The 22,292-nt window shown below is 29.1% G+C and overlaps 5 protein-coding genes across 11 annotated transcripts; 3 read left to right on the top strand and 2 right to left on the bottom strand.

Moving 5' to 3' along the window:
• Positions 1-52: 52 nt before the first annotated feature.
• LOC117206558 lies at positions 53-4,366 on the top strand. Of its 4 annotated transcripts, none has more exons than XM_033446034.1 (5): positions 53-151; positions 1,418-1,604; positions 1,930-2,008; positions 2,132-2,894; positions 3,040-4,366. In XM_033446034.1, exons 3-5 carry the CDS (start codon positions 1,976-1,978, stop codon positions 4,224-4,226), a joined length of 1,983 nt encoding a protein of 660 aa, XP_033301925.1. In that variant the 5' UTR covers positions 53-151; positions 1,418-1,604; positions 1,930-1,975; the 3' UTR covers positions 4,227-4,366. The 4 variants fall into 4 exon arrangements, with proteins under 4 accessions (XP_033301925.1, XP_033301916.1, XP_033301942.1 ...); XM_033446025.1 differs by lacking the exon at positions 53-151 and adding an exon at positions 209-337; XM_033446051.1 differs by lacking the exons at positions 53-151; positions 1,418-1,604 and adding an exon at positions 1,626-1,674.
• Positions 4,367-7,170: 2,804 nt separating this feature from the next.
• LOC117206534 (serine/threonine-protein phosphatase 6 regulatory ankyrin repeat subunit A-like) lies at positions 7,171-12,725 on the bottom strand. 3 transcript variants are annotated; one of them, XR_004487412.1, is made up of 15 exons: positions 12,447-12,724; positions 11,660-12,045; positions 11,394-11,586; positions 11,123-11,312; positions 10,789-11,035; positions 10,601-10,715; positions 10,197-10,507; positions 9,906-10,116; positions 9,321-9,847; positions 9,093-9,251; positions 8,745-9,019; positions 8,429-8,664; positions 8,223-8,352; positions 7,878-8,145; positions 7,171-7,776 (listed from the first exon to the last, which is right to left on the bottom strand). XR_004487412.1 is itself a non-coding variant. In XM_033446000.1 (14 exons), exons 1-14 carry the CDS (start codon positions 12,471-12,473, stop codon positions 8,033-8,035), a joined length of 3,120 nt encoding a protein of 1,039 aa, XP_033301891.1. In that variant the 5' UTR covers positions 12,474-12,725; the 3' UTR covers positions 7,171-8,032. The 3 variants fall into 3 exon arrangements, 2 of the variants coding, with proteins under 2 accessions (XP_033301891.1, XP_033301877.1); XM_033446000.1 differs by having other exon boundaries at positions 7,171-8,145; positions 8,745-9,023; positions 9,097-9,251; positions 12,447-12,725; XM_033445986.1 differs by having other exon boundaries at positions 7,171-8,145.
• A 122-nt stretch (positions 12,726-12,847) lies between these two features.
• Positions 12,848-14,656, top strand: LOC117206613 (cilia- and flagella-associated protein 221-like). Its single transcript, XM_033446103.1, has 5 exons — positions 12,848-13,213; positions 13,289-13,485; positions 13,548-13,651; positions 13,738-13,897; positions 14,313-14,656. The coding sequence occupies exons 1-5, from the start codon at positions 12,959-12,961 to the stop codon at positions 14,407-14,409; spliced, it is 813 nt and encodes a 270-aa protein (XP_033301994.1). The 5' UTR covers positions 12,848-12,958; the 3' UTR covers positions 14,410-14,656.
• Positions 14,657-15,065: 409 nt separating this feature from the next.
• LOC117206523 (protein MMS22-like) lies at positions 15,066-20,555 on the top strand. Of its 2 annotated transcripts, XM_033445974.1 has the most exons (19): positions 15,066-15,459; positions 15,554-15,688; positions 15,758-15,911; positions 15,997-16,182; positions 16,272-16,385; positions 16,459-16,644; positions 16,723-16,970; positions 17,032-17,129; positions 17,201-17,376; positions 17,464-17,622; positions 17,691-17,928; positions 17,995-18,223; positions 18,284-18,380; positions 18,452-18,646; positions 18,720-18,893; positions 18,963-19,316; positions 19,398-19,600; positions 19,669-19,857; positions 19,921-20,555. In XM_033445974.1, the coding sequence occupies exons 1-19, from the start codon at positions 15,245-15,247 to the stop codon at positions 19,973-19,975; spliced, it is 3,405 nt and encodes a 1,134-aa protein (XP_033301865.1). In that variant the 5' UTR covers positions 15,066-15,244; the 3' UTR covers positions 19,976-20,555. The 2 variants fall into 2 exon arrangements, with proteins under 2 accessions (XP_033301865.1, XP_033301855.1); XM_033445964.1 differs by having other exon boundaries at positions 17,201-17,622.
• LOC117206607 (high mobility group protein 20A) lies at positions 19,976-22,253 on the bottom strand. The gene is made up of 7 exons (XM_033446090.1): positions 21,994-22,253; positions 21,727-21,919; positions 21,458-21,641; positions 21,095-21,371; positions 20,938-21,019; positions 20,597-20,812; positions 19,976-20,520 (listed from the first exon to the last, which is right to left on the bottom strand). The coding sequence occupies exons 2-7, from the start codon at positions 21,815-21,817 to the stop codon at positions 20,384-20,386; spliced, it is 987 nt and encodes a 328-aa protein (XP_033301981.1). The 5' UTR covers positions 21,818-21,919; positions 21,994-22,253; the 3' UTR covers positions 19,976-20,383.
• Positions 22,254-22,292: the final 39 nt, after the last annotated feature.

Consider the following 22,292-nt stretch of genomic DNA (forward strand, 5'->3'; position numbering starts at 1 on the left):
AGAATATCGATTCGCCAGAAAAACTAATGTCGATTCTCGTCGCTAGTTGGCGCGCATGCACAATATTCTGAGATCAAGTACAAACACCAGACTCCACCACGGAAATTCAAGATTCCAGAGTTTCCTTATGTTTACAAGCTTTTATATAGTTGTAAATATGAATTTCACTACTATATAATAAAGTTATTGCACTTTTTCTTCTGTTGCGATATGATAAAAGTAAAAGAAGTCAAAAGTAATATAGAGCAGACTAAAGAACTATTTCTGATGTTTCCATCATTTCATTTTTACTTTATTCCCGCAAGAGGCGCTTGGACTTCCGTCATTTTGCATAGAAGTAATGTATTTTACAAAAAATCTTAGTTATATCTTACTATAATCATGTTACATCTTATACATGTATTATAAAAAATTATACATGTAAAAATGTTGTATTTCTAAATCTTACTCTTATTGCAATGAGAAGAAATATACTATTTACATGTGCACTTTCAATGCATATTATAATAAATTAAGGATAGTGTTTCTTTTTATTTGAGTTACAACAATAAGATTACATCGTTCTTTATAATTGTAAATGTTGACAACAGTCGCAACATTATTAAATACCCATTTATTATATAATAACTACTCGACTGTTTTATTTTTACTATGTAACAGTCGAATAGTTATTATATAATAAATGGGTATTTAATAATGTTGCGACTGTTGTCAACATTTACAATTATAAAGAACGATGTAAAACATTAAAATCATTATCAGAATTATAAAGAACGATGTAATAAATGATAAGTTATTTTTACTATGTAACTTATAACTTGTTCCTTTTTTTTAGATTAATAAGTCCTTATAGGGTACATTTCTCAATATCTGATTAGTAATTCTTTTATGTACAGATAATATATGTATAGTTACTAAGCATTAAATTTTTACGATATTGTATAAAATGCAAGATTTTTAAATTTGTTAAATATTGATTGAAACATTAATAGAACTATAATTGTGTAAAGAGCATTAAATTTAGTAAAATAATCCATTATTTCTATAATCCAATGTTGATATAATAGCTTTATTATTAAATTTCCTGTTGATAACACTGATGTTAAATATTCTTAGTTTATATTCTCTAGTTATTTGCAACGTAAGTCACATATTCAGAAAATGTGCAATATTTTTTAATATTTTGTATTATATAATACCAGATTGTCCAACTGTTTCGTTACACTGGTAAGAATGGATTAATCAGTTTAGTTAAATCTGAGAGAAGAGTAAACACATAAATAGATTTTATAATATTTTTGCTGATATATAATATTTATATTATATAAAGGATGTTAATTACGTAACAAGAAAAATAATTAGCATCTAAAGAATATATACATAATGCATAATGTCCAAACAAAATTTTAATTTTTAGGTTGGCTAGCTGAGTTGTACAACGGATTTTGTGAATTTTCATTTGGCTGACCTAGATATGTATATTTGAATATATGGTAGAATTTTATTGTGGGGATTTTAGGATTGGGATTCCCATGCTCTGTACACGGGGAAGCACCGATGCAAGAATATATAAGACGTGGCACCTATTTCTTAATACATCGATTGTAAGTTTATTGTGTTTTAAAGTATATTTACATATTCTATTGAATTACACATTACCAAAAGTTTTGATGTGTAAATGAATTTTATCTACTTTGTTGCTATAAAATGAAACATTCAAGTTTAATTTTAGCTAATATTGTAAAAAGATCGATGAAATACAAAAATATTTGTGTTATTAAATAATTGATTGATAAGTGAATATTCATTCATTTTATTGTAATATTTTGTTAATGATTTTAATGCTTTGTCCAATTCGTTTGTCCCAAAATCAAAAAATAATATGTGAAAAGTTAAAAATTTATTGTAATTTAAAAATATATGTTGCAGGTAAGATCTGTGTAATTTTGTACCTGTAAAAAATTTTACACCTATAATGAATACAATGTCTAGTATGGATCCAGTTTGGGTAAATATCAATTATATACATATACATAATGCTCGCAGTCATTTTCATTAAAAAATATAAGTTTCTTAAATATCTTTGTTTGCGCACAAGAATTATTTATTCCATTTTTTCAATTCTCTGTAGGATGAAATGTTGGGAATTGCTAAGGTACAGCAACAAGAATATTATGAACTTTTGGCAGAATGGACACTGTATGAGGAAGATGAATATAAGTATTTGAGACAAAATATTGGGTTTGCAATTTATGGTCCTGCATCAGAAGATGAAACGGCTGATGTTGTATTATATAATAAGGATAAAGTAACTAATAACTATGATTTAGTTGAAACATTTTATTACTCAGAGAAAGCCAAAAAAACTATAGATATTATATATGACAAAATACTTCAATTTGGAGAAGAAAACATAAAAACAGGGACGGAAGAAAAATCAAACACAAAAGGAGTTTATTATGGAGTAATTTTCAACGTAATATTCCATCCTAAAAATAATTCAGTCAATGTACCTACTTTAAAAGAGGAAAACGAAATAAACATACATTTAACACCAATATTTAAGATAAAATACTCACAATGTAAAAAACAACAAATTTGGTATATTGATATGAATGGTAGGATATATAAAAGTTGGACAGATTACAAGGACAACAATACTTTACCACCATGTACCATGGTTCTTCCAAAGGATGGATTTTATCAACCGGATACGACTTATGAAATTACTGAAAAATATTCAACAGTATGGTTAGAAATTGTAGAATCACCTGCATGTAAACCTATAAATACTTTTCTTAATGTAGCAGATACAGCTTCTAGTGTAATAAGTGCAGCTGGAGTTGTTTTAGGAGTTGCATCTTTGTTTACACCAATTGGTCCAGTTGTGCTAGGTAGGTTACATAAAGTTGTATTTTATATTCATATGCATAAGTATTTTTCAATTTATATATATAACAATACAATATATTCTTCTGGGAGTAATTGTTGCATAATAACAAAATAACTAAAATTATAATAATGTTGTTACAATTGCAGGTGCAACAGCGTGTTCTGGCGTAACCGGTGCATGGACAGTGAGTAGATCAGTAAAAAGATTAGTAAACAGAAGATCTCATGAAGAAACTATAAATCCACTAAAGGATAAAGATGCATTTTCTTCATGGTTAGGTATAACTGGCAGTACAATTGGTATAGCAGCCTTAGGTGGATCTTTTGCTATTACTAAGCTTGTTCAGAATGGTAGTAATATAGGCACTGCAACTAGACTTGCATACAATACATTAGTATTAAGTAATTTAGGTATCAATGGTTTTGGTGTAGGATATCAAGCATACTGTATCTATAATAGATATCAGGAAGATGGCACAGTTCATTTTTCAGATGTAGTATCTCTGACAGCTCATATTTTGTTCTTTGGTAATGCAATTCTAAATACCCAGTTTGCAGCAGAGTTAATTGAATCTACACAAGGTAACATTTTAGATAACTATAGAAGCACTTTACGTTCCAAAAATCTTCGTAGAAAATTTAATCGTGCGAAGCGTACTGCTGCTGCAAATAATACAGATAAAATATTTGAAAATGCTGAAGTTATACGTTACATCAATAACAAGCAACAGTTACAACTTGAAAATAATTTGGGTGCTATTCCCACTCAAATGCCTACCATATCTTTGCAAAATAACGAACTGATAATTTGTGGTATACATTTACTAGATCCAATGAAATTTGTAGACATATTATTTGCACATGACAAGAAAGAAAATGAATATTCATTTAACAAAGAGAATAGCAATGCTCAAGATAAATTGCCTCAGTTAAAAGATTTGCTATTGTCTTTATTAAAGGATGCATTTTTAAATAATGGGAACGGTATAAAATATGATATTAATCAATTTATTGAAATTTTAAATGATATAAGATACATGAAGAATGCCTCATGTTTTCTTCTTATAATATTTGAAATATCTCTTGCTCTGATAACAAAATCTTCATTTAATTCAGAGTATTTACATAAAGCAGTTCATTTTGTATGGAATTATATAAAAGAAAATTTTAGGTATTTAGATACATCTTCCATTAATGATGAACAAATGCAAAAACTATTGAATAAAATAATAGCAGCCTTGTTTGAATACATGGTAGTTACTGTAAAAGAGTTATTACCTGCTTTTGCAAAATATATGGAAAAATATGGAATTTTACCTAACAATTTTACCTAATATAATAAAAAATTGACTCATGACTTCTTATTCCCTTAATTTGCTTAAACACGCATACAATTAGATCATAATATCTATACATACGCAGAATTGTGCCTTATAATAGTATATTGTATGACATTAATAAAACGGCCATGTAAATAATTTTGTTAAGAATATTTAGCAATATTTAATGATGATAAAAGGGCACTTGTTTTCTATTATAAAAGTAAATAAAAGGTAGTTTCTTGTGGTAATTACTATATTAATATTAATGTATTTTTTTGGTACCAGGAAGATGTACATCTTTATAAAAAATAAGAATAAAATGAAAAAGTAAATAGAAATTCTTTGTTTTATCCTATTAAATTATTAAGATAAGGACAACTGTGCTTTAATCTATGAAATTATTCATTAATTACTGAATTACATTTCCTGAAATAAATCCGTATGATAAAAAATGTATCTCTCAAGCAATTCTCATTTATTGTTTAATTGATTAGTTGTTTGTTGCAAAGAATTGAGGCAAAAAGTGATCTTTTGGATTAGATGAACGTGACAGAATAAACGGTTATAAGCATTAAAAGAAAGAAACAATAATATATAAGATGGATTTTTATAAAGCTGAAGATGTTTGAAATATTGAACTTTTATATTGCAGAGAGAACAGAAAAGACGTGGATCTACAAAATGAAAAGAAAATTGTATAAAAATAAAACATAATGTCGTTTATTGATTACAAATGATCGCGTAATACAGAATGCACGATATCAGAGACAGTCGTTTAATTGTAGCACAATTTTAATATAATATTACGGTATGAAATTCCCAGAATTCATAATATACATACCGATTAATGTATTAAAAAATATTTGTCAATATGTACAACGCACATGATTTTTCACATTTTTCAAGAGAAAAATAACGTATTATTTGATCTTTGCGTGACTCGCAAAAGACGACGTACAAACTGGATTGACTATTTCACCCTAAGTTTTCCACATTTTCGTACCACCGCATTGGTACAAGTACTCGTCTGTGGTATCACGCACACTTGGACATTCACCTGTTTAAACAATCATCGCAATCGATATATATATATACAATAAAAATACATACATATTCCGTGCACGATATGATTTGAAAACTCTTTGATCGGTCGAAATGGACACAGCATTATCTGTTGCGCCTCTATTTTTTGTTACAATATTGATAGTGATAAATGCAAATATTACGGGAATTCTTAAGTACAAAATTAACAGTGCATACATACAGGGTGTCTTAATAATCATGATACAATCAGCAAGGTACTGATGTATGTAAAAATTAACTGAAAATGTAGAATAAAATTGCTACATCTTTTTAAATTAAATTAATTAAATTTTTACATTTTTATCTCTAATAAAGTTTCAGTATTATGAACTGCAAATTATATACATTTTACAATATAAATTTTAATACGTTACCAGTGTCATGAATACTGAGACACCCTATATATCGATGTACACATAAAAGAAATCATTCGATTTTTGTTAATTGATAGTTCAATCATGGTCTCGATCAATCATTTGGATCGTTAATGATGCTTCACCGTAACTACTTATGTCATCTTTTACAAGCTCTACTTTCATATTTCCGTGTGTCAATGTGTTTAGGCAGTTTAGGCTTTTACTACAAATATCTAAGAAAATATCTAAACTTTTCTTCTCTTTTTGTTAATCTGTACTATTATATTAAAAATTTTGTCAGGCAATGTAAGTCCGTTTTTTGTATTTACAACAGGACATTTATAATACGGTACTGTTTATTACTTTCGTACTAGTTCTTTTTGTTAATTAAAAACGCTCGCGCTTTATACGATAAAATGCAATTGAACGCAATTGAATTATTAGTTGAGCTGATTTCTCTTTATAAACATATACATATTTCTACAAAAAAACATCAAACGCTTGTATAACGTACCTAATCTTAAAATTCCAAACTGAAAAATTCGAGAAACGGAATCCGCTCGATGTACTTATATATCGCTTCACAGTTTAAATAAAGGTACTACAAATGGAAGACCTTAGATAAACTTATTAAAAATAATAAATGCAAAGATTCTGTGCAATATTTATCTTATATCAATAACCTAATATTCTTTCCTCCATAAGATATAGAGAGCATGTCACTAGTAATTTATCTACTTCTCTATAGATAATAAATTTATAAACTGTAAATGTTCATACAGTTAATTAATCGACTATGCATTCATTGGTTAATGTCCTTTATATGGTCCACTTAAGACTCGTCTCAATAAGTAAAATAATAAAAACTGCCTTGCTACATCCTCTATTAAAATGACTATTACGATTCCAATGGACAACATTAATTAAATCATTGTACAGTGTTGACTCAATGTAAAGTAAACGAAAATATATAGACTTCTTTTTCCTTTATGCTAACTAAATTTCAAACATGATAGCATGATCATATTTAAAAAACTACGACATTTTTTATTCATACAATTTGTACTTTTCCTAATTGATGAAAAATTGATTACATTGCAAAATAGAGAAAGCTTTATTATATTATAAATATCGCTGATTATTAAAAATATGCAAGTAACAGCAGTAAGCTGGCGGGTCACAGGAATTTATTTTAGGAATTAAATTTACGAGTCTATGGAGCATCCTTACATTACAATAAAATCGATAATGCAAGCATTATCGTGTCTTTTTTTTTAATGAGGTATCAATTACGTCAGCAATTCACTATATGAATATCTATGTTTCATCTACAAACCATTTTTTGTACCAGACACATTTACGCATTGACCACAGTGTCAGGAGCATATATGTGCATGCAATTATGACATTGAAGCAAAAATAAAGGTATGTATATTCCCTTAACCCTAAGACACCTATGGGAGGGTCAGAAAATGTCCACAAGACTCTTTAACTTTTCTTTAACACTCTTTAACAAAACTTTAACTTTTCCTACAACAAATTTTTTCTAAGAGGCCAGTAACCTAATTTCTCTTGAGTGTATTTGTGATATAACTAATTGACCAGTGACAAAATTTACTCTCAAGCTGTATGTAACACTATTATAAATTACATATAAATCTTAAGAGGTAGTTACATGTGTTTCGATGTCAGTGACAGCTCATGTGTTTATTATTATGTCATGTTATCTGAACTGGTTTATTCGTAGTTTATATAAAGACCATAGAATCGAAATATTATAAAAAATATTATAAAAATGTCATGTGTTGCAACAAGATAGTTGCAAAGAACAAAAGGTATTATTGAAAATAGCTAAATTCGATCATTTGCTCAAAGTGTAAATAAGTGTGTCTTTTAATGAATAAAACAAGAAAAACAGGATTCATCGCTCCTTTTTTATATAGACAGAAAATGACCCGCTTTTGGACTGATTTTATATCTTTTAACACCTTAGGCGTCCTAGGATTAATGTAAGATATCTAGTTATACTTACTGAATAATATAAACTTTTAAGCCTAATATTATTGCTCTCTTACCCATTGTTTAAATACATATTATCATACTCCTCTTGGCAGTTCGCAATTCTATCGAAATGTTAATAGTAAAAATGGGGGTATTGTCATTATTACTTGTTAAGAGGTTGACAATTGCAGATGAACGATTGTTAAGGACTGATTTCCCATACCTGATAAATTGGCTCTCTTACATATAGAAGCATTATGTCAAAATTGAAAACAACCAACAGCTTGTCCAAATTAATCTTGCTGCATCAATATTTCCGTGCATTGAATCGACGTTTAAATTTTGAAACGCTTGATGATCTAAGCGTGATGCCTGCTGTCAGTAAAACTCCGAATCTGAACTGTGTTGTGAATCACCACTTCTGCCATTTAAATATACTTCTGATGTTTGTTGAATTGACGGTGAATGTTGTGTAGCTTCCCAATTTTGACCTATGGTAATGATTGACTAATAACTTATGACAAATCCTGGACTAAAAATTGAGAATTAGGAAGATTAATATACGCACCATGTGCAGCAAGAATGGTGGCTAAACATCGTGCTACAGCCGGATTCGGAGCACAAGCTAATGCAGGTGTGAGTCCTTCTGCATCGACAGCAACGACACTTGCACCCGATTGCAATAAACGTCGTGTTACCTATGGAAAATAAATTCCTATGAGTGTTCTTACAATTCTAAAACAATTACTTAAATACAATGAGTCATTTCCTTACCGTTACGAGGCCGTTTCTTGCTGCTAGATGTAATGGTGTTCTTCGCTGCTTATTGGCCATGTTAATAATGCTTTGTTGTTGCTGTGATGTATTTTCACCATTAGCATTAAGTGAATTGATCAAATTTAGTAAGAGTGAAGCAGCAACAGAATGTCGTCTTTGACAAGCTAAGTGAAGAGCTGTGTTTTTGTTACAATCAACAGCACGCACATCAGCTTTCCATTCAAGCAATAATTCTATCAATAGAAATAATTATGAACATGAAGAAGTAACACCAAATAAGTACCAAATATTTACATAATTAAATAAAATATACCAATAGCAGCACATTGACCCGTAATTGCAGCACAAAGTAGTGGCGTTCGACCTGAATAATCTGGAGTTTCGAGCCCAGCTAATTCAGGTCCAACAGAACTTAAAATCAGTTTTGCACATTCTACAGATCCTGAACTAGCTGCAATATGCAAAGGCAACCGACCACCTGGAACATCTCTCGGAGCAGCGACAGTCTTTCCCCCAAATTTATTTATTAATAATTCTAAACAATGTGCTGATCCCTGATAAACTGCACAATGAACAGCCGAAAATGGACTGCCTGTTTATAAAACAAAATAATTTAGATTCAAAACCAAGAATACTCGTTTACCTAACATCGAGAAAATACCTACCCTCTAATGAGTCAATTACATTTTGTTCTAACAGATATTCCACACAATTCGAGTTTCCATTGTAACAGGCCCAATGAAGGACTGTACATCCTTGATCATCTTTTAAAGTGGCAGCAGCAGGATTAGCTTTGACAAGAGAAGCCAATGCTTTTACTCTACAAAAAAATAAATTTTGAGTATATAAAAATACTGACAAATCTTTTAATTAGATAAAAGGAACCAACCTTCCACATGCGGCGGCTAAATGTAATGGCGTTTTACCATTTGTATCTTGTATCGCTACTTGTGCACCATGTGATAATAATAGCTCCACTAACTGATGATCACGTTCCTTAACCACTGCTCGAAATAATGGTGTATGCTTGTTTATGTCTAGTAAATTACAATCAGCTTTGTATTTTAAAAGTAACTGGGCGCATTCTGGATTGCTATTTGCCACTGCTAGTGTTAAAGGAGTTCGCTGCTTAATATCGTAACAATTAACTACATTTGAATCTCCTGCATTCTCCAATAGAAGTTCTAGACAATTAACATGACCTGCTGCTGCTGCGCAATGTACTGGAGTACGCCTTGTAATAGAATCTTGGACCCATACGCAAGCTCCATAAAACACGCATAAAAGTTGAACGCATGTTTGGTGTCCTTTATAGGCAGCTAGATCCAGTGGTGTTTTACCAGTATCTTCTTTAATGTTAGTATTGGGAAATAATGGTAGTAGTAAGCTTAAAATTTCAATATGTCCATGGTATGCCTATAAATGTAAATAATTATATCTTCAGTTACTGAACTATTAATTTCTTTAGACTTACAGCAAGATGTAAGGGTGTTAATGCAGGTAATGGAGGTTCTGACTTTCCTGTAGAATTAGATGACGCTATTAGATTCCCTTGTGGACAAGCTTCTAATAAAGCTACTAAAGCTGGCTGATTTCCTCCAGCTACAGCGTAATGAATAGCAGTAAAGCCTCGTTTATCGCACAAACGCGGATCTGCTCTGTGCTTTAATAAATACTGTACGCATCTAAGTAGAGATAATATAAATTAAATTTTTAGAGAAATTCTTGTACAGAGTAAACTACACATAAATAATCTAATACTTACTGAGCACCAGAATCTCTGGGATTTGATGCTGCAGCTAAATGCAAAGGAGTTGCACCGTCTACGTCTTGTGCATTAGAATCACTTCCAAATCCAACCAAAGTAAAAACACAAAGATAATGACCTTGACTAGCAGCATGATGAAGTGCTAACCTGCTATAATTATCAGTTAATCGAAAATTAGCTCCATTGGATAACAATAAATCTAAACAGTCAACAGATCCCTTGAATGCTGCTAAATGCAGTGGTGTTCTACCACGAATATCTCTTGAATCTATACGTCGGCTATCAACTTGTAATAGTTTTCTACAGACCTGTAAATGTCATTAAAAAATTAATTTAACAGAAATGTTAGTATATATATATATATATATAAATGTAAATATATACATATATAAACACGTTACCTCGATATGACCTGCCAAGCAACTAAGATGCAATGCGGTACGCTGTTCAGCATTGCGTGCTGCTGGGGATGCACCATACTCCAATAAAGTTGTTGTTAAACATTCATGGCCAAACCTACATGAGTTGGGATTCAGATAGATATTGAAAAAAGATCATTGAATAAAATAAAGTTGTTATTGTAATATACCAAGCGGCGACGTGTAAAGCGGTATTTCCATTTTTATCTTTAGTGTCTGGCAATGCTCCAACATCAAGTAAGCTTTTTGATCGAGTAAATCTACCATGGATTGCAGTCATATGTAGAGGTGTACGCCCATCTTCTGATTGAACATTTATTCTCAAACCAGCTTTCAAAAGTACTTCTAAACAGTGAACACCATGAGTGCTAGCAGCAGCAACGTGTAACGGCGTTTGTCCCCGATAATTTACAGCTTCTATTAAAAGAATCATCATCTATCATCAAGAATCATCAATAAAAATTGCAAACAAAATTTTTTCAACAAATTTTAAGATCATCTCACCAACGTTTGCTGCATTGGCAATTAATTCTGTAACTGCATCAGCATGACCATTTAAACATGCAATATGTAAAGGAGTATTTCCATACACATTTTTTGCTTCAATATCTGCCCCAGACTTAATTAATGTGTGCATGCATTCTACATTGCCAGATGCTGCAGCTGCATGTAACGGAGTATACAAATCTCGATCCTTCACAATATACAAGTAGATATAAATAACATTTTATAACATAAATAACAAGAATGAAAAATGTTAAAAAATTTATATTACTTTAACATCTACATCTGCTCCTTTTGCTATAAGTGCCCTCACTATTCCATCATGACCCATGTATGCTGCAAAATGTAAGGCCCTGCGATCTTGCCTATCAGAAGCATTTATTACACAACCAATTTGAGCCAAATATTCTGTCATTTCCAAATGTCCATTATAAGCTGCATGATGCAAACTTGTTCTACCACCTCTGTAAATGTTTATAGCGTACATGATTAATTTCTACTCAAATAAATTAATCAGGGAATATTAAAAATACAAACCTGTCTGCTACGTTAATGTTCATTAAATGTGGCACTATCAGCTCAACACATTGAACTGCATTATTTGCTGCTGCTACATGTAAAGGAGTTTGCCAACTACGATCCCTGATATTAACATCTGCCTTGTGGCTTAATAAAACTTCTACTACATTGGGATTCCCTGAGCAACAAGCTCTATACAAAGGAGTTAACCATTTCTTATCTTTAGCATTTACTACAGCTCCATTTAACAAAAGTGCTTCTACAATCGCTGGATCTCCCCTATATGCAGCTGCATGCAAAAGAGATCTTTGTTCCCTATCCTGCCAATTTGGATCTTCCTTTCTTGATAACAATGCTCGAACTTCGTCTACATCTCCAAAAAATATAGCTTGTAACAAAGGAGACTGCAAAGATACCAATATTTTATTCCAAAACATATTTAAATCATATATCTTTTATAACTTTAATCATATTTGTAGAATATAATATCAGTACCCTTACATTCTAAAAAATAATACAAATAGGTGAAACTAAAAAGCTTAATAAGAAATAACCAGAAAGTAATTACTATACAAAAATTTTATAATATGCAATGATGCGATAAATTTATACTAACTTAAAGTTCCTAAAGTTCGAGTTACGTGATAATGTGGAGAAATAAAATGCTAACAAAATTATTATATTGCAAAGATTTAGAAACAAATCGGATGTTTGACACATGAGTATAACCTCCAACTTTGCAATTTATCTATTCGAGAACTGTTTAGCAAAATGCATTTATTTAAAGGAATAGAGAAAGACATACCCCATCACGCAATTCCTGTACGTTCATGATTATATATAGTAAATTGTTTCAGTTTATACAAACACGGAAGTATTTATAAAAACATAGTTGTAGAACTGTAAAAAACTGACATAGTAGTGTGAGTCATACTTCACAAGTATCGTTAGAGATGTTACTTCCTTTTTGCAATCGACAATTTATTATAAGCGTATCGTGGAACCAACTGTTCTTCAAATAAACAGCGGTATCATGTATATGAAAAAATTACGAAAATATCCATAATAATTCTATCTTCAAATATAAACAGTTATAGCTATCTTCTCATAGTGCACTCTATCTTTGTTCTGTCAAATTATCAGAAGCTTTGTAAACAGATGGAAATGTGAATGACACACTCGCGCGAAAATTAAATTATTTACCTCAAGTTACACGAAATAATATATGCTTATCTTTCAGCTGTTTCCTGTTGCATTTCACATAACAGATTTCTCTGGTCAAATAATATTATTATAATACCAGTTTTCTACACTGAAATGGATATGGATATATTTGACCAAACACAATACTGTATAGATAAAACCAAAAAAAAAAATATACATAAATTCGAAGAAGAATCAAATAATGGTATATTAAGCGTAGTACCTTCGAAATTGAAATTTAATTTTGATTTCGGAAATTTTAAAGTTCAAGAGAAAACAGTAGAAATTACGAACTTTTTTGTTAAACCGTGTCCCATTCGATTTTTACCATTGGAAACTCATTATTTCAGGTTTAAAGATATTTATCAGGTGAATAAAAAGGATTGAAATTCTTTCTTTAATTTTTTATGTTTTATATGAAATTAAATTGTATATATTGTATAGAGAACATGGCTCAATCCTGGATCTGTTTTCAAAATGAATATTTTATTTATACCTGATGAAAATAGAGATTATAATGACACTTTAAAAATACTTTATTACAATGATCAAACAACGCAAATAAAAATCTACGCGGAAATGACGACCAAATTTTCCTTTCCCGCTATTGTGAATTTTGGACATGTACCACTTGGTCGAACGTAAGCTACTTCCTCGATCATTGTTTGATATATAGCATGAATGTAATTATTTATTGTTAAAGGGTTTGCTACAAAATACCAATACATTCCCACGCAGAGAAAGATTTTTCTTTCACTATTATACCATTTAACGGAGGATCGTGTGTCGACGTTTATCCTCGTTGGGGTAGAGTATACCTATTTACTTATATAACACATAGGATGTCATAGAATAATAATTAAGATTATAAAATTGTGTTATTCATGTTCTAGGTCACATAAAATCAAAGCAGAATCCTGCAATAATTGCGATTATTTATAGGCCTCTTAGATATATAAGTATGAATTTTGAAATTCGAATATTCATATCTGATCTATGCAAAAGTCCACATATTATAAATTTCTATGCCTATACTCGACCAGGTCTTTTACGGTGAGAATACTTATAGACACAATTTCTTATTAAGAAAGGAAAAATAATACAAATAAATATAATTTGAAAACATTACTGAATGATTAGAGAAAAATTGGAGACCATCGATGCAAAAATGGAAAACAAAATACAGCAGAAAAATATTAGCACAACTTTTTGCAAAGGAGCAAAACCAATTTCCGTAAAGAAAAATAAACCGAAATATTTAAAAGAATCTACTATGAAATTCACAAGTTCCGAAAAACTTTTATTAAAACAATGTTATTTTCCCCTTTACACATTGCACGCTGTCAACTGTATTTTAAATTTGAAAATTCGAAAATTATTTAACGAATATGAATTAAAGGGTTAGATTTTATATATATATAGGCTTACATGTAAAATATATATAAGAAGTAAATTATTTATTTGTCAGGACCGTTGGGTGTATTTTTATTTCAAACTATGGAGCAAAAAGTGCAAAAACTGAAAGAATTTTTGGTAAAAGTAGAAAATCGCTATCGAGAAAATGAACAAGTGAAATATCATCATAAGGTGAAAGTAAATTATGGAACATCCAATGCTAGTAAAAATCAAATTGTTGAAATTAAAACACAGCAAGAACAAGCTTGGAATGACTATAAAGATTTAATAATGACCTCAGAAAAATGTATCTTCGAACAAAAAAAGACTAAAGAGAGAAGGCAAAGAATTTTAAGGGTTTCTCAAACTGTACACATATATCTTAATTATAAATTATTTATCTTAAAAAAAGAACTCTTTATAACAAACCTTTTTTCTCAGTATCCAAGTTCAATCCCAACGTCGTCTCGGAAAGAAGAGCCATTTTTTCACTATTACAAAATTCTCCCTTTTCTTCAAGTGGCTCGTAAAATTGTGTTAAGGAATCGATTAATAAAGGCACTTTCAAAATTGCAAAACATAACGCCCGAATTAATTAGCAAATTTGAAGAACCATTTGTAAAAAATTATTCACTTACTTTGAAAGCTTGAGAAACAGAGCGTTATACGATTTATTGCGAGCCTTGACTGAAAGTTTAACATTGTTATTTAAATTTGTAATTTACTATAAAATGATCATTGCAAATATTTGTTTCAAAGTTACGCGCGTCATCATATGATTTATATCTAGGTGGCACTGTTACAAATGCCGCCAAAACTTAGGAAAAAGCGTCTGCTCGTGGTTGAGATCTGACAGAGAAAATTTGCAAAAGTTGTGCATAATATTTTTAATGTAACTCTGTATTTTATGTATTAGATCTCAGATTTAAATATAAAAATATGTGTTTCAATTTGTGCACACATTTGCATTGAATAATTTATACCTTTTTCAATAACACTGTACACATGGATTTTTGTTTAACTTTCAACTGTAATGGAAAAGTGAATCTTAATGATTGGGAATTAGATAAAAATGGTTTATTCTCACGGGGAGAAGTGGAGAAAGTTTTGTATCCACAAGATGAATGTCTCTCATCAGAAAAAAATATACAACTTTTTAATTATACTGTGCCTTTTACAACAGCATTGTTAGATCTAAAACATTTTAACAAATGCATGAAGTAAGAAGCATTTTTGTATGATTGCACGAATTGTTCTATTTTATTATAAAAATATTTCATTATACTTATTGATATCCCATTTATGTTTCAACAGTATGCAATTAAAAATACTCAGTAGGCATGAGACTTATAATCAAGTTTTAAGTTCGAAGGCAGATGATATAGATTTTTATTATGTAAGATGTATAATATCAGAATTTATTCTATATATTCGAATATATCTAAATAGGTAAGATAATTTATTCTGTAAAGCTATTTTTGTTTGTTTGTTATGTATACTAAGAATATAAATCTGTAGTATTAAAGGGAATTATCAATCATTGCAAGTTATAAATGAAAATATTGAAGAAGAATTTAATGAATTATTCGTTATAATAAAACATTTCCTAGAAAGAATACATAATATTCCTGATACAACATTTCATTATGCACCCTCTAAATTAGGCAATCAGGTTTGTAGATAAGAATAATATACACAATATTGTATTTAAATATAATGATATTTAATATCATAATTTTATGCTTCAAATATTATAGTGTACACAACCAGAATATCATATGTATCATATGCACATTGAATTAAGGTGGTTCTTTATCTCATTAATGTATACAAAACATATATATAGCCAGTATTCAATCGAAAACCATTTGGATGAATTTGAAAATGTTCAAGCAATGATTATTAATGATCTAATTTATATTTCATTAAAAATATTTGAGACGGTAAAAGTATACTGTTTTTTTATAAAATATTATGATTAAATATTTGAATATACCTTTTATATCTGTGTTTTCTTTGCAATACATTCTAGATGCCTTTGACACAAATACAACAGAAAACTCCATATAATTGTACTTGTATTCGTGAATTATGGCTTATGCTTCAGATATTTATTGATAGTTTATCAGATAGAATGAAATCAAAGGTATTGCATATATAATTTTTTATGGATGTTTTATATTTATTTGTTTTTATATTGCTTGTTTTTATATTTATAGTCTTTTTGGGAGTATATTAATGAATGCATCAATAGATTATTGAACAGAAATGTATCTAATAACAATAAAGACTTTCTAACACTTTGCAAAAATTCTGAGCTATTCTGCTTATGGATTGTTCATCATCTTTCACTTTTATATGGATACAATAGTGATGGAATATACTTAGGATCTAAATGTTCAAGGGTAATTATATTTTAATTTTTTTATTTTTCAAATCTCCATGTGTTCATCAAAGTTAACTATTTATTTATTTTTTTAAAGATCAGGCCTAACTACGAGCAAGTAGAAAGAATTTTGAAAACATATATTTCTAAAGGTGGAAAAGATGGTGAACGAGATGAAATTGATGAAGAGTTATGCATTATGATACCTTTATTAAATACTATTGTTACTAATTGGTGGCACCCTCAAGTTTCAATTATTTCTCTTCTTTGGGACTGCTTTCATAAAAGATTAGACGAACCATTTTTGTTACAAGTATCTGGCCCTTGGACATTGTCAGTTGAAAAGTATGTAAATACTTTATGTATTTATAATTTTTTATCATAAATTTAAAGAATTCTTTGTTAGGAAAACTACTATGGATCTTCTTAAACAAGTAAAAGATAGAATTACTAACACAGAATGTATTAAGGAATCAAGTTATGGAATGTTCTTGCGTTTACTTGGTAAGTCTTATTTCTATATGAGTTAATTGAATTAATAAATATGTTAATTTTATCGTAATTACGTGTTGTAGGATCCTTTTTACGTATAAATTATAATAACAACGATACAAAACATTGGAATCAAATTAAAGGTCGCATTTATTCTAAATTTTCCAAGGGTAAAGTTGAAGAATTTTCAACAACTGGCTTATATAATTTTCTTTCATTATTCTTAACATTAGCTGTTACTGCTGATACTACAAATGTTGTAAGTTCTGAATACAATTATTATAATCTTCTTCCAAAATTTATGTTCGTGAAAATAGACAACAGATTTATAATTAACTTTTTACAGTGTTCAGTAATGTTAGATCTTTTACCGTTATCAAAAGAATATAATAATGAGAATGGTAAAAAACATAATTTAATTTGGAAAGGAAAACTGACTGTTCTTCTTTTATATAATGATCTTAAACTGAACTTGGCAAATATAGCATCTTTATATATAAATACGGTACAGTATAATAACTTGGTCTCAGTAGACTTAGTATTTTATGTTGTTTATTTTAATTGAATTTTTAGGTGAATATTATATGCTGTCGCAAAGATGATACATCTCGTATAATGATGAATAACTTCATTGATGTATTTAGTACGATTTTGTCATCCACCAACATTGGATTAGGAAAATATTTATTATTTAGTGGATGGATAGATCGATATTTATTAGAATGTTCAAATAAAATGGTAGGAACGTTAATGAAAGTGTTAATTAACGTTTTCGAAAGCTGCATTTACCTCGCTAAAACTTCTAATACAGGTTCGTTATTTTTCATCATATAAAAATTGTAATTTGTTATCTGTTTTTTAATACATTTATATGTAGGTGATGTAGAACAGATGCTGGATGCTTTATGGTGTTATGTTGCAAGTAGAGTTAGACAACTTGTATTTGATCCTGCTCTTACTAATGTACACTTTGAAGATATTTCAAAACTTGCTGTTTTATTTACTTTGGAAGCATTGAAAAATCCAGCAACAGCAAAAAAGTATAAGCATTCAGCTACGACTTTATTTCAGCACTTTGCATCATCAGTAATTGTTAAAGACATAAGGTAATAGAATTGAACATTTATATTATAATCAAAATATATTATATGAAAATCTCATTTCAGAATTACAAGACATTATTTGACATTAATACTTAAACAAGACCAAGCAATTCAAGATCTGAAGAAAGAAATAAAAAATTTTGATACAATAATTATACAAGTTAGTGAATAAGATTACTAAATAATAAATTTTTTGAGTAATACAATTTTTGCATTATATTCGAATTTTAGGCATGGATAAAATGTTCCATCATTGGTCATGATACAAACAGGAATGAAATAAAAGTTTTACAAAATTATATATTACAATTGGAAGACATACAAAAGATTTTTGAAACATCTAATGATATTCAAGAATTTCAAAATAACGATGAGTCTATTTTAATGTTTATAATGCATTCAATGAAGAAAAGAAGCACTTTGAAAGTAATATATTTATACAATTATTCATATATATATTAGAATGCAATTCGAGATGCTCATTACTAATGTTTTTTAGACTGAACAGGAACGAATCCAGTACGATATAAAATGGAGATTGTATTTCAATCATTTAGAAAAATGGATTCTTTTACCTATTATGGAGGAAACTAAAGATTCAGAATTGGCTTTATGGATATATAGGTGCATTGGAACACTAATTCTCTGTACTTCTATTATGTTATATTCTAAAGTAAGTATATGCAGTTATTCTATGTAATTAATGAATGTGTGTATTATAGTAACTTAAATTGCTTTTTAGAATCAACCAAATAACATATTTAAAACATTATTAAATAAAACTATATTGTCAGTGGAACATAATTTTTTAAAGAATTTGGGAAAGAAGACGTTTTCTATGATACTTTTGGGTATGGAAACCCTTAATGTTAAAAGTGATATATCACTTCAAGTATTAATACGAGATCTTTTTGATCAGTACATGCCATTTTTAATAATACCAACTACTAATGCGAATACTTTTAAAGTATCTGACTCATTACTAAAATGCTTTAAAGATGCAAAAGCAGATTATATACGCTTGATACTTGAGATTTTGATGACGAATTTTTTTAATGTTTCGAATGACAATATGATGCATAAACATTTTTATTTAGTATGTATTATTATTTATATGTATTATTTTATTTTTTATATAATTATAGATCCATTACCATTTATTATATCTTTAATACAGGTAATGATACTTTTACAAAATCTGCTTAAAGATGAAATAAATTATGCATGTCATATAGTAGAATCCATTATTGTAATTTGTACATCATATATTATTGGATGCTATGTAAAAGTTCATGACCATCATCCACATAAACAACAGACTATTGACTTTATAAATAATATTATTAGAAATAGATATTACAAAGAGAATAATTCTTTACAGTAAGTATTGGTTTTCACTAATTTAATATTTGCTTCTAAACAATAATTTATAGAATTAAAAATTCCAGGGATAAGTTCTATAATATAATATCTAGTTCTGTTAAAAAGTCACTAATTATAAATCAGCATAATACTTTCGAACTTTTACGTTCGATTTTACCAATATCGACTGAAATGGTACAATTTTTATCACCAGAACTTGAATATACTTTAAATGATTTGGAAATCCATCGACGCCCAAATGCGGCATCTTTTAGGTAAGAAAACCATGAAAAATGACTAATTTTGCAAACTATACACGAATTTTGATTCACTTTCAGATACTGCTGGAATCAACTTCGAAATCTTATGAAAAGCAATATGACAAATCACTAATAAGTTTAAAAAATTTATTAATAAATGTCTGAGAGTATCATAATGATACTTCCTTATTATGCTATGAATTGATTAGGTACATGTAAATTACACAAACGAATAATTGCATCTGTATACATAACTCTATGCAATTATACCTCATAAATTATATTTATTTAAAAAATAAGGCATAATTTTAAAATCATATTGGATAGAAAATTATTGTTATATAAAGATATACCGTTATTATTAAACTATACGCAAGATCTATGATATAGATGAATAATATAGAGTATACGCAATTAAAAAAGGAAATTATATTTTACGAAGTATGTAGAAAAGAACACAATCACTTTTTTATTTTCGATGTGAGTGCCTTGAACGATGGTGTTTTATTGATGTAGTAGTTGTACTACCGGGAGGCGATCGTCATCCAATTAATTCAAGGCGAGATACAGCGTTACGTACAGCGTTTCGCAAAGATTGTTCGACATTGCCAGTCAGTAACGATTCAAGTCTTTCAACGTAATTATCAATATTTTGTAATGTTGCACCTTCGTTCGTACCTAATAGTAAAAAATACATAGTAATAGATGTATGGGGAAACATATCCTGTAGAGAAGATTATTATACAAGTTCAACCTGGTAGAGGTACTGAAGCAAAACAACTTGCTAATTGTGAACGAAGAGAATCCAAATGACGCTGTAAAGCTTGATTAGTCGTGTGTTGTTGGTTTGTTTCAGATTCTAAACGATTTACAGCTGCATACAAACTGTCTACGTGTCGTTGCAGCACCGCATTCTGAGCCTCATAATCTGATGTAGCTTTCCTTAATTGTCTTAATTCAGCTTCACATGCTACACATATAAAAGTTATGTAAATAAAATTTCTATGTACTTATAATACTTCTAAAACATCTATGACGATTTTAAGTTAATTATTTTGCATATGAAAAGTAAATATCAAAATATTTATCATGTACCTTTATTATGATCCAAAAATTCCTCTGTAAAAATAGGTATATCAAAACCTGTGAAGTCATTATCTTTATCTTGTTGAATATCCTAATAAAAGATTAAATGTTAACATTGATATGGTAAATTGAGACATAGTTGATAATTCAGACAAAAATATTATACATTTTGCTCTGAATTTACATCAGTTCCATTTCTTTCCTTTTTATTTTCTTGTTTTTCTGAAGATTGTTTTTCGCTGAATAATCGGTACGCTTCTGTCTGTTTATAATCACTAAATTCACGATTATATCGTTCTTTATCCTGCTCTGCTGCATCTAAATATTGCTGTTTTTGATCAGCAGGTAGAGTACTCCACTCTGAAGCAAGAAGTTTTGTGATTTCAGCAAATGATAGAGTAGGGTTTTCAGTCCTTACTTTTTCTCGTCGATCATTTAAAAATCTGTTATAATTAAATATATTTTTCATTTTTATTATACATTTTTGAATACTGAAAGAACACTGAAAGAATACCCAAAAGAACTATACCTGAAATAACCAGTTAAAGGTTGCTTAGGGGCAGTGGCATCTCTTGGAATTTTCTTCCTCTTTTTAGCTCTATTAGTTGTATTGGTAGTATTACTTGCAACAGCAGAAGCTGTATTATTTTTTTTAACTCCATTATCACATATCGAATCAGGTGTTTTATCTTCTCCGCTTCCAGGTGATTTGTCTAACAAATAAATTGTTACAATTAAATAATAATATAAAGAAATGTTCTTTTATTTTAAATGAATAGATTATCAGTCTAAATATACTCGTATGTTCCTCAGTTTCTCCATTGTAAACGGGTTGTTCTGATCCACCATTACTTTCAGGCACATCATTAATTAGTGCACTTTCACTCATTTTTTAATAATAAATGTTTTCACTTCGTTTTAATATGTTACTTATTTTAAACAAGACACATGACTGATTTTATTAAACTTAAAGTTATAATTTCATTAACACCTGTCAAGTTACATGAAATATACTATTACTTTATAGAAGACATAAATTTAATGATTATGAGATATTATACTTACTATAATTAATATATTTTTAAAGGACGTAACGAAAGAATGTGTGTAATAACAGTTTATTAGGTTAAACGATGCAAATATTAGTATGTTTATAACAATGAAACATGAAGAAAGCAGTATAATAAATTCGGATCCGTATTATTTTGTTGTATATATTTTTTAAGAAGGAATTAATATTTTATGACAAAAACAGAATATTGATGAAAACACATAATCCTAAAACTTGGTTGGCATAAACACTAAAGTCAAATTTTCATGAAAACGATTCGAACGATACCAATTCAAAAGTCTAATTTTACCGC

Source organism: Bombus bifarius, unplaced genomic scaffold (genome assembly GCF_011952205.1).
Source record: "Bombus bifarius isolate JDL3187 unplaced genomic scaffold, Bbif_JDL3187 scf7180000007966, whole genome shotgun sequence".
Taxonomy (NCBI): domain Eukaryota; kingdom Metazoa; phylum Arthropoda; class Insecta; order Hymenoptera; family Apidae; genus Bombus; species Bombus bifarius.